Source organism: Neophocaena asiaeorientalis, unplaced genomic scaffold, assembly GCF_003031525.2.
Source record: "Neophocaena asiaeorientalis asiaeorientalis breed wild unplaced genomic scaffold, Neophocaena_asiaeorientalis_V1.1 scaffold239, whole genome shotgun sequence".
Lineage (NCBI taxonomy): Eukaryota > Metazoa > Chordata > Mammalia > Artiodactyla > Phocoenidae > Neophocaena > Neophocaena asiaeorientalis.
This window is the reverse complement of record NW_020175103.1, coordinates 557876-570429: the sequence shown is the minus strand read 5'-3', so window position 1 is coordinate 570429 and position 12554 is coordinate 557876. Positions and strand designations below refer to the sequence as shown.

General features: G+C 39.7%; 1 protein-coding gene across 1 annotated transcript; it reads right to left on the bottom strand.

Annotated features, from left to right (window-relative positions):
- Positions 1-1644: 1644 nt before the first annotated feature.
- LOC112412596 (zinc finger and SCAN domain-containing protein 23-like) lies at positions 1645-2969 on the bottom strand. The gene is made up of 4 exons (XM_024764334.1): positions 2502-2969; positions 2168-2315; positions 1987-2078; positions 1645-1701 (listed from the first exon to the last, which is right to left on the bottom strand). Exons 1-4 carry the CDS (start codon positions 2967-2969, stop codon positions 1645-1647), a joined length of 765 nt encoding a protein of 254 aa, XP_024620102.1.
- Between the last annotated feature and the right edge of the window lie 9585 nt (positions 2970-12554).

The window sequence follows — 12554 nt, the reverse complement described above, 5'->3', positions numbered from 1 at the left end:
ATTAGGAGAGAGGGTTTTAGTTCCAGCTCCATTAACTAGCTGTATGATCTTACACAGTCACTTCCTAGAGCTTCTGTTTCCGTATCTGTCAAATAGGGGCACGCATAAGTGATCTCTGAGGTCCCTTAGAGCGTTTCTATTACTCTTAAGTTACCTGTGTGTGTATTTGGTATTCCAATCCAGATTGTTATCACCATAGAGTTTTCATTTTTTTTGGTCTCCTGGCCTTAGTATAAAGTTTTTTAACACTCAGTCAGTGTTAAGGGAAAGAAATCTTTTTATGTATGACCTTGATAATAATCAACAGGTAGTGCTGAGAGGCATGGAGGTTATAAAAAGCAATCAACATGCAAGACTGATCATACTTTTCTGTCTACTTTTGTATATGTTTGAAATTTTCCATAACAAAAGTTTAAATAAAGAAAAAACCCAAAATGCTCATAAGTCACAGGAAAAATACAATGAGGCCTATATTTTCACAATAAAGATCTGAAGTGAGATATCAGATTTTTAGCTAAGTGTCTTGGTCTTTGCAAAATTTAAAATCATGAGCAATATTTGTTATGACTAGCCATTGAGCTACTAATAATATATGGTTGCTTCAATACCTTGGTTCCTAAACTGAAGGCTGAATTACTAAACCTCTACAGGGAGAAGCCTTCTGTATATTTATGGGAGGATTCATCTGCCCCCTTTTGTAGGTTAAAAGCAAATTATCCTATCTCATGTGAATGGAAACTAATCTAATAGTTTACATTTCGGATTTTACTGCAATTGTTTTTAAATTAATTTTTAAATACTCAGTGAACTACCTTTGACATTTTGTATTCAGGCTGCATATAAGTTTTAAGACTTTTTAAAAAAGTTTTTAAAAACTAGGATGAAGGAGTTTTCCTGAAGTACATGTAGAAGACTTTTGGGACAGATGTGTGTGAGACTATGTTGATGAAGTCAACACAATATTCAGTATTGCAGAGTATGGATGTCACTGACCAAAGAGATTCCGACAGATATATTTAAGATATTATGCGTCTCTCAGCATAAAAATAAGAACGTTTTCACTGGTCTTCCTTGGAGCTTCCTATACTAGAGGATTAATCTCTTTTTGTTCTCTCAGAGACAAAGTAAGGACCAGAACCCTTGCTACCATGCCTAGTGGTCTGACATCATGAAATTTTGCCCTACCTGTTCCAAGGAGCTAGCTGGATTCAGCCACAGGGTGGACTTTCCGATGCTGGACAAGGTTGCAGTGGTAACTGAAGTTCTTGCCACATTCCTCACATTCATAAGGTCTTTCTCCAGTGTGAATTCTCTGATGCTTAATGAGGACAGAACGTCGACTAAAGCTCTTACTGCACTGACTGCACTGGTAAGGTTTCTCCCCCGTGTGGATCCTGAGGTGATGGAAAAGCCCAGCGTTCTGGCTGAAGGCTTTACCACAAACGCTGCACTGGTAGCGCTTCTCCCCAGTGTGGAGTCTCTGGTGCTGGAAAAGGCCTGACCGCTGGCTGAAGGCCCGCCCACATTCATCACACTCATAGGGCTTCTCGCCCGTGTGCGTTCTCTGGTGCTCGATGAGGATGGAATTCTGGGTGAAGCTTTTCCCACATTCACCACAGATATAGGGTCTCTCCACTGAAGAGCTTACCCGTTGCCTTTCCCATCTGCCTTCATGGTCACAGGTCTCTCCACACTCAGGCACTGGAATAATATCACCATTCAATTTTTCAGGTATTTCCACACGAGATTTCGTTTCTTTAGACAGATCCCTCTCTGTGGCTAACTCCACATTCCAAGTCCCAGCCTCATCATCTGAAATAATAAATGGATGGCATGAATGTTATGTTTCCAAAGAAGAAAGAAAAAAACTGGTCAGGAGAGTGGGTGGAAAGGGACAAGCAACACATTTTCTGTTTACTTTCCCACTCCCAACAATTATACCGGGACTTCAGGAGAAGATGCCGTGTATCATAACTGCTTGCTTACTGTCTGCTTCTCCCACCAGACTGTAAACTTCCTGAAGGCAGGAACCACGTCTACTTTCCTCATCACTGCTTCCCCCGTACCCAGCTCAGTGCCTGGCACACAGCAGACACTAAGTAAATGTGCTCAATCAATGACCATTCAGGGAATGAGTTAGGCTTCCTGCGGAAATTCTAATCCTCACCGATCTCCTGAACCGGGCACACGCCTCGCAAGTTCCACTGAGGCTGCTCTTCCAAGGTTTGGAGCTGGCCACCAGATGACTCCTGGGCTGCTCCTAGAGTTGCTTTCTCCTTCACAAGCTCTTCCTGTTCATGATCATGGGCTGGGACCTGGTAAAAATCAAGGACAGTTAGGAACCAAATATCAGAGAAGACATTGCAAGGCCTTCTCAGGACCAGTGGATAGGAAAAGAAGGCTCAAGAAACTGGCAAAGAAAACAAGGCAGAGAGATTAAGAGCCTATTACAGATCAAGTTAGGCATAAAGAAATCCATCTTTTCCTCCTCCTCCTCTTACTGCACTGAAACCCCATGCTTGATCATACAAGTACAAACCCCTGTTCTCCCATCTTCCCACCTGCTCTCCTGGTTCATCCAGCTCTCTCTCCAAATCCTCCAGCACAGTTACCGCCTCCTCTCCACTCACTGGGCGGTGCTCTCTCACCCAGGCCTGGAGCTCCTCGGGCAGGATGGTCAGGAACTGCTCCAGCACCAGCAGCTCCAGGATCTGCTCCTTGGTGTGCATCTCTGGTCTCAGCCACTGATGGCAGAGTTCCCGGAGTCTTCGAAGAGCCTCTCGGGGCCCAGGTGTCTCCTGGTAGCAGAATTGCCTGAAGCGTCTACGAAAGATCTCTCTGGTGCGAGGGTTATCTCTTGACAGGCCAGATTCTTGCCCATAGGCATGGTCTCCCTCTTCCTCTTTTACTTTCACTGCTATAAGTCCTTCCTGCATCTCTGGAGTCTGAAGGGCCAAGGCTGTGGTCATTTGAGGTTTAACTATTCAGAAAATGAATGTATTCTTGATAATTCCCCCTTGATCTTTTCTTCTGGAAATCCCAAAATCTAAAAAATAATTTGCAGGAAAAAAAGTATTAAAATGTAGAAAATCTTGTCTGCTGGTAGGCACTGGGAGTATTTATACTAAAATCAGTAACTTCGTCTAATGAAGAATATAAATGCATGATTAATAAGGACTATTCAAATACTGATGAATATAGGAAGGCAAACAAAACCAAAACAACACCACACACCCTCCCCGAGTTTTATTGAAGGAAGGGACCATTTTGATCATCCTGAATGAATCAGCTCAAATAAATCAGCTTGATGTACTGGGTTTCCATTTGAATGGCAAGATACTGGACTCATAGTCAGTTTTTAGTTGAATGGGGGTAAAGAAACATTTTGGGCCCAAGTGGTCACCGAAGACACTAAGAATCAAGGAGAGAAAGGAAAGAAAAAGGCAGTGGAAGGGAAAGTAAAGAAGATAAAAAGACACAATGAGGAGCAAAAAAAATGTGCTTGGGGAAGAGAAGCAGAGTCCTTCACATCAGGTGAGGTGTGGAGGAAAGAGATGTATGCTTGGAGTGGGGAAGATCTGGGATTGAGACTGATCTTCCAGGTACTCCCTGCACAGTCTTGGGCTTCATCTTTTGAGCCTTAGTCTACTCAATCTGTAAAATAGGGATCCTAAAGCCAACCTTGTCTACCTTTCTAGGTTGATATAGAAATAAAATAAGATCACAGATAAAGAGCACAAAGAAGCTGGCAGTCTGGTAAACTCGAAAGTATTATAAATTACCACTATTGTTATTTTTATTATAAATTTTATTGACAGATTAAATGAATATCCTAGTGATCGATCTAAACACTAAGGTGAAAGAATCAGGAAGTAGTCAACTGGAGTGGTCTTGGTCCATAGATATTAAAATGAAGGAAATATTAGTTCTAATATTTTTAAAACATAGAACTTTAGCTCTTTCTTGCTCTTCAATTTCTTGGAAATTGTTTCTCTTTGAAGTTCCTTGAGGATGGAGAGTGGGCAATCGTATGTAAAATAAAATAAGCGCTAATAAAGAGACAAACGTCTATGACCACTGAAATCTTAATCAGGATAGTAATTAATGAAGGCAATTTTCTGAAAGAAAAATAATTATGTGACCTAATGATTTCCAAGCACCATTTTTTTCTAGTTCATACTTTATTTATTTTTAAACGTCTTTATTAGAGTATAATTGCTTTACAATGTTGTGTTAGTTTCTGCTGTATAACAAAGTGAATCAGCTATATGCATATGTATATCCCCATATCCCCTCCCTCTTGCGTCTCCCTCCCACCCTCCCTATCCCACCCCTCTAGGTGGTCATAAAGCACCAAGCTGATCTCCCTGTGCTATGCGGCTGCTTCCCACTAGCTATCTATTTTACTTTTGGTAGTGTATATATGTCAATGCTACTCTCTCACTTCGTCCCAGCTTACCCCCGTGTCCTCAAGTCCATTCTCTACGTCTGCATCTGTTATTCCTGTTCTGACCCTAGGTTCATCAGAACCATATTTTTTTTGATTCCATATATATGTGTTAGCATATGATTTTCTCTTTCTGACTTACTTCACTCTGTATGACAGACTCTAGGTCCATCCACCCTACTACAAATAATTCAACTTTGTTTCTTTTTATGGCTGAGTAATATTCCATTGTATATATGTGCCACATCTTCTTTATCAATTCATCTGTCGATGGTGGACTCAACCACTGCGCCACCAGGGAAGCCCCCTCACTGTAGTTTTGATTTGCATTTCTCTAATGATTAGTGATATTGAGCATCCTTTCATGTGTTTGTTGGCAATCTGTATGTCTTCTTTGGAGAAATGTCTGTTTAGGTCTTCTGCCCATTTTTGGATTGGGTCGTTTATTTTTTTGATATTGAGCTGCATGAGCTGCCAAGCACCATTTTTGGGCAGAGGCTTTCAAACTTATTTGACCAGGACCCTCAGTAAGAAACGTTGTATATTGTGACCAGAACACACATACATGTGCTTATGAATACGTTTGTGCATGTCTGAGATACACATATACAAATAATTTTTTTTACAAAATACTATGTACCCTTACATTATGTGATATATACTCTTATTTTTTTAATCCTATTTCATAAAATGAAAAAACAAAAAACCCTGGTCATAGCCCACTACATAGATTTCACGACCCACAAAGGGATCATGACCTATAGTTTTAAAATGTTTTTGTTTTAATTTTAAGTAAAATTATTGTAATTCACTGTAAAAATAACCCTACACTATTCTTAAGTATTGGCATACATCGCAAAATTTAAAAAACCAAGGGTAGATTATTTAAATTATAAGTGAACACTGATCATACTACAACTAGAAGAAAAGTTAAATTCACATTGACATTATTGGTTATAATTATCAAAGACAAAAAAAAACCACATTGGTGTGGGACAGCATCCTTCTGGATAACCTGTGAACATTATCCTCTCACAAATTTCTAACATCTTTGGCTTGCTTGACTTCTATAGACCACCCTAGGAAGAATGGAGAGGGTTTTTACTCAAAAGATAGGATCCCTGAGTTCATGTTTTCCCCCAACTCACCACCACTCTGACCACCACATTATCTTTTTCTGTCAGAACTTTTCATATTCCACTCATTCATTGAGCAAATATTTACTCAGAGCCTACCACATTCCAGGTACTGTTCTAGGCTACAAACAAAAAAAATTTTCTCATCTCAAAGAATTTACATTTTTATAGCAATATAATAATAGCTGACATTTATAGTGCTTTTAATTTACCAGACACTGTTTTGGACACTTTACATATATTAACTCAATTAATCCTCAAAGCAACTATGAGTAAGGTACTATCATTACCCCCACATTGCAGATGAGAAAACTGAGGCACAAAGAGTTTAAGTCATTCATGCAGTGCTTCACAGGTAGTAAGTGGTGAGGCTGCAATTCAAACCCAGCAAAGCTAACTCTAGAATTTAAAGTCTCAATCACTACACCACTCTCTCTCCTCTATGTGGGGGTAAGAAGGGGACAGGATGAGGAAAGGGGACCATAGGAAACAGACAATAATTATATGTCAAGTAGTGATAAATGCTATATAGAAAAATAAAGGTAAAGGAGATAGGCAGTAAGGGAGAAGAAAGGTCTCTATTTTATGTGGGGTAGTCAAGGAAAGCCTTGTTGACAAACCATTATTTGAGCAGAGACCTGAAGGAAGTGAGAAGCAAGTCACATGACTATCTGGAGAAAGACTGTTCCATGCAAAGGGAACACTGAGTTCTTGGAGGTAGAAGCATGCCTGCATTTTTCAAGGGACAGTAAGTTGACCAATGTGGCTAGAATAGAGGAAGCAAACAAGACAGGAACAGATGAAGTCAAGTTAGGAACAGACCATGAAAAGCCGTCGTAAGGGCTCTGCCTCATACTCTAAGAGATGAGGAGGAGGTTTTGAGCAGAGGGGTGATAAAATTTTATTCAATTTTAATATAAAAACATAACTGGCTGCTGTGACAATAGACCACTGGGAAAAGCAGATGCAGGAAGAGAAGCTACGGTAATAATCTAGGGGAGAAATGATGGTAGCATGAACCATGGTCTGCTGAGCTTGTTCTAGGGTGAGAAATTTGGGGGCTACAAATATCAAATAGGTAAATTAAGAATATGTGCTCTCACATTACTCGGTTAACCGAGCATGGGTTCAAAGAATTAAACAACCGCTTGTTTTCTCAACCTTCCAGGCCCCTGAAAAATGTCTTCTTCCTATCTGCTGCCTAATCACCTTGGTTTCAAGTCAAAGTTTTTCTATTCACAGACAATGCAGCTGAAGCTTTGAGCTCTGCCAATAGAAAATCATTTCTGGTATATGGTGTTTCAAATCTTTACTCAGTTTCACTAAGATCAGTTTCCCTCCATTCTCTGTATATCCTAGGTTCCCTTTTGCTTTCCCTCCCCTGAATTTGCTTCTATCTGGTGGCCTGAATACCCAGGTCCTCACACCAGCTTATCTTAGTTCTTTGAAGCCACTGTCTCTGAAAGGCTTCCCAATTTTTTTTTTTTAATAACCCTGCCCTCCTGGTCACAAGCATACAGCTACTAATCTCCCATCCAGGATCACCACCCCATTGTATATGCCAGCTATATAATTAGCATAATAATCTCCCCTACCTTAAAAAATACACCTGCATTTTAAAGCTGGTTTCTCCTAGAGCCTTGGCAAGCTCAACACCCTTAAATCTACATCATTCCTGTGGAGCAATGCTCTTTACCAAGGATATGCATGTAGTGAAGACAAAGCAGCACGCAATGCAAAGGTGCCTTCATCGTAATACATCCCCCTACCCTCACTTCTGATGTCACCATCTGTGGCTCCTCACTACCTATCCCAAACTCTCAAGCCTGGCTAAAGACCATTTACACTTCTAGCCTCCACTGTCTGGCCCCACTCTTGTTTTCCTATATTCCACGTGCAGAAACTGCCAGCTCTGCCTAGGCGTTTCTTTAACCAGGCTTTTCTCATCCCTGTTCCATGTCACTGGTCTTGCCTTCTGCAATATTCAAACCCTACCCGATCTCTGCAGTTTGATTAAAATCTCACATCCTCCCTGACGTCTTCCTCATCCATCCCAGTCTACTCTTATTAAAACAAACAAAAAAAAAAACCCCAAAGTACAGAATTTAGAATTCCTTCACCAAGTTCTACTCCTGAGAAACAGACACTGTTAAAAATTGGAATGTATCCTTTCTATGTATCTGCAATCACACACACACACACACACACACACACACACACACACACACACACACACATACACACACACGACGTAGCTCATATTTTTCCTATTAACTAAGCTAAGTAGAAGATAGTATGAGGCAGCAGAGAACATAGATAGGCAGATCTGGTTGTGAATTCTGACTTACTAACAGTGTGATCTTGGGCAAGTTACCTGATTGATTTTTCTGAGCCTCAATCTCCTCATGTATGCAATGAGGACAACTACCTTGCAAAGTCTTTGAGAGAATTAAATGAGATAATGCTTATAAGGTGGTTTTGCACAAAGGGCACAGCACATATGAAACATGCTAATTAACCACCTTTTAATGAGATAATGTACAATTTAATGTACAATTTTTGGTACAAGGGTGGCTTGATCAACAGCTGCTACCTACCTTTAGGGCCAAGACTCATCTTTTCTATTGCTCAAAGTACCACACCAGTGAGTGGGTGGGGAAACACATGTACACACACAAAAGAAATGGCTGTTTCATCAGGTTTGCAGACACACTCTGACAGACTTACATGTCTTCAGGTATATACCTCTCTCTAATCTTAAATCCTAACTAGAAGTTCAGGATTACTAAGGTAGAAAAGGGGTAGGACCAGATTCAAATAAGGGAACTCACTTCCTGGGTTGTGACTGTAAAGCTAATACAGAGAAAAAGAGAGAGTCAGCATAGCAAAGGGTTTAAGAAAATAGACTCTGAAGCCAGACTCCCTGGATTTGAATCCTGACTACACCCCTTACCAGCTGTATCAACTGGGGTGAGTTACTTAATCTCATTTTCTTCCTGGACCTTAAATAAAGGGGGGAGGAGGGAGAAGTTCCATACTACCAGTGCCTACCTCATAGAGTTATGAAAAGCAAATAAGTTAATATTTGGAAAGTGCTTTGAACAGTGCTGGCTGACACATAAGTGCTATTTAAATATTCGTGTTTTTTTTTAAATCAACAGGTGGCAAGAGCCTGTACACTCTTGAGTGAATCAGACTAAGAGTGCCGGTGGCATGTTATAAAACTATCCTTGCTCGTTGTTTAAAGTAACTCCCCAGTCGAGAATGGTAGACGGGAAAATAGAAACCATCCTGGATATCCGAATCTACCCTTACCCTCAGATGCGGGGAAGGAGAGTTCAGAGGGGCACGGGGGCTAGGACAGAGTGGTTGATGGGCTCAGGAACAGACGAAGGGGATGGGGGTGGGGGCAAGGACGCTGACTCGGTTAACGGGGCCCTTCTAGTTTCAGGGGCAGCCTCCTCTGCCCCTCAACTGTCCGGCCAAGCTCTGGCCAAGAAGACCCGCTGCCTCCTCCCCACGCCCAGTCCAGAGTCGCAGCGCACAGCCCGGACCTCCCGAAGGCCCTGCAGCCACCGGACTCCGAAGCTCACCAGGTAGCCGTGGCACCACCTCTGAATCCTTGACAACCGCAGCCCGGATAATGATAGACTACAAAGGCCGGAAGTGCGTCACACCGCCTCTCTCCGGGGGAACAGCGGTTCAGGCCGCGTTCCTTCTAGTAAGCCCGGAGGTTTTCACACCTCTGTGGTCGCCACGCTGAATCCCCTTCCAGGCGTAGTGAGGCGCTAAGTGTCATAGTCTCTTCCAAGGGGGTTAATATACAGTAATAACAGCTAATATAATGTTTTACGCATACTAACTAATCTACACATGCTAACTCACTCTACATTAACAGTCCTGTGAGTTCGGTATAATTATCCCCATTTAGCAGATGAGGAACCTAGGGCACATTCCTTCTACATTTATCAGTTACAAAGAAAGTTTCCTGCAAAGAAAGTTTTTGTGCACTTTGCTTTCTCGCACGAGATATTCCAGGCTCATTTTACACTTTTTCTGCCTTAGACCTGGAATCCACCATTGCTCCATGAAGCCATGGTTCCTTTTAATGGAGAATAATATACAGAGACCAGGATCTAGATTTTGAAAAATAGATAAGCTCATTGCTACTGGGATAGGTCATTGCTTCTAGGCCCTATCAGTGGACCTTAGAGCTGGAATAAAATATACATATGATAGGGATTTTATAAGATATTTCCAATTCAAATACAACTTCACAGATTTTTTTTTTCATTTTCACCATTGCACATTTGATTTTCCTTTCTTCCACAGTGAACACCCTGGCTCCCAGCAGCATCAATATATTCACTCAATTTGCTCTTACAATCTTTTTTTTTAATTTTCAAAATTAAAATATCAACATCACTAGCAACAACACACCTACTATGTACAGTCCAAAATTTCTTTGCTTGCTTTATTTGTTCTTGAATTGTTTCCCATTAAGGGAGTATAGTTCAGAGTACATATACATACCTTATTTGAATTCTTTTCTCTGTGTAGTTATGTTATAAACTTGATATACAGTTAGTCATTTGCTTCTGTTTTAATTTCAAGATTTGCTTTCCTTTCATCTTTTTATTTCCTTTCTGAATATGCAAAACAGTTCAAAATCAAAATTATATAAAAAGATATGTTCAGAGTTTTGCTTCCGTCCCTAATTCCTTTATCTTATATATACTCTTGTTCCATTTTCATTAGTTTTAAATTTATCCTTTCCTTCCTACTTCCTTCTCTCATCCCTTCCCTTCCTTCCTTTCTTTTACAAAAATATGTGTTTACCCTTTTACCACTGTAAATTATATTATACACACTCTTTTGCATCTTGCTTTATAACTTAATAGAATAACCTGGAAATTATTCTAAATCTGTTCATAGAAATATTCCTCTTTTTCTCTTTACAGTGGTATAGTACTCCATTGCGTAGATGTACCATTATTTTTTCAACCAGTCTCTTAGGGATGGGTATTTGGATTGTTTCCAATATTTTGCTTTAACAAATAATGCTGCAATGAACAATGAAGAGAGGAGATAAGTGTCTTTGTAAGGGTTGTATCATTTTGCACTTTCAACAGCAATGCGAGATAGTGCCTGTTTTCACACTGCCTCCCCAACTGTATGTTTTCAGGCTTTTGAATGTTGCCAATATGATAGGTCATTAGGTATTTGTTAAGAAACCGCAAACTGAAAGCTGAAATCCCTGTTAAAAATGAATTCACAGTGTGAAGTGTTGGCAAGGATTATGGAGCAATGGAAATTTTCATACACTGTTGATGAGAGTGTAAATTGGCAACAACATTTTTGGGAAATTCTTTGGTATATCTGCTGAAGTTGAACATATGCATATTCTATGACCCAAGAGTTTCACTTCTAGTTATATTGCTGCCAGAAATGCATATATATTTACATCTAAAGACACACTTTAGCAGCATTTTTTATAGCTCTAAACTGGAAACAACCCAAAATTCTATTAAGAATAAGATAAGATCAGAGCAGAAATAAATGAAATAGAAACAAAGAAAACAAGAGCAAAGGTCAATAAAACTAAAAGCTGGTTCTTTGAGAAGATAAACAAAATTGATAAACCTTTAGCCAGACTCATCAAGAAAAAGAGGGAGAGGACTCAAATCAATAAAATTAGAAATGAAAAAGGAGAAGTTACAACGGACACTGCAGAAATACAAAGCATCATAAGAGACTATTACAAGCAACTCTATGGCAATAAAATGGACAACTTGGAAGAAATGGCCAAATTCTTAGAAAGATACAAACGTCCAAGACTGAACCAGAAAGAAACAGAAAATATAAACAGACCAATCACAAGCACTGAAATTGAAACTGTGATTAAAAATCTTCCAACAAACAAAAGTCCAGGACCAGATGGCTTCACAGGTGAATTCTATCAAACATTTAGATGAGAACTAACACCCATCCTCCTCAAACTCTTCCAAAAATTTCAGATGAAGAAACACTCCCAAGCTCATTCTATGAGGCCACCATCACCCTGATACCAAAACCAGACAGAGATACTACAAAAAAAGAAAATTAGAGACCAATATCACTGATGAATATAGATGCAAAAATCCTCAAAAACTACTAGCAAACAGAATCCAACAGCACATTAAAAGGATTTATCCCAGGGATGCAAGGATTCTTCAATATATGCAAATCAATCAATGTGATACACCATATTAACAAACTGAAGAATAAAAACCATATGATCATCTCAATAGATGCCGAAAAAGCTTTTGACAAAATTCAACACCCATTTATGATAAATACCCTCCAGAAAGTGGGCATAGAGGGAACCTACCTCAACATAATAAAGGCCATAAACGACAAACCCACAGCAAACATCATTCTCAATGGTGAAAAACTGAAAGCATTTCCTCTAAGATCAGGAACAAGAGAAGGATGTCCACTCTCACCACTATGATTCAGCATAGTTTTGGAAGTCCTAGCCATGGCAATCAGAGAAGAAAAAGAAATAAAAGGAATACAAATTGGAAAAGAAGAAGTAAAACTGTCACTGTTTGCAGATGACATGATAATATACATAGAGAATCCTAAAGATGCCACCAGAAAACTACTAGAGCTAATCAATGAATTTGGTAAAGTTGCAGGATACAAAATTAATGCACAGAAATCTCTTGCATTCCTATACACTAACAATGAAATACCAGAAAGAGAAATTAAGGAAACAATCCCATTCACCATTGCAACAAAAAGAATAAAATACCTAGGAATAAACCTACCTAAAGAGATAAAAGACCTGTACTCAGAAAACTATAAGACACTGATGAAAGAAATCAAAGATGACACAAACAGATGGAGAGATACACCACGTTCTCAGACTGGAAGAATCAATATTGTGAAAATGACTATACTACCCAAAGCAATCTAGAGAATCAACG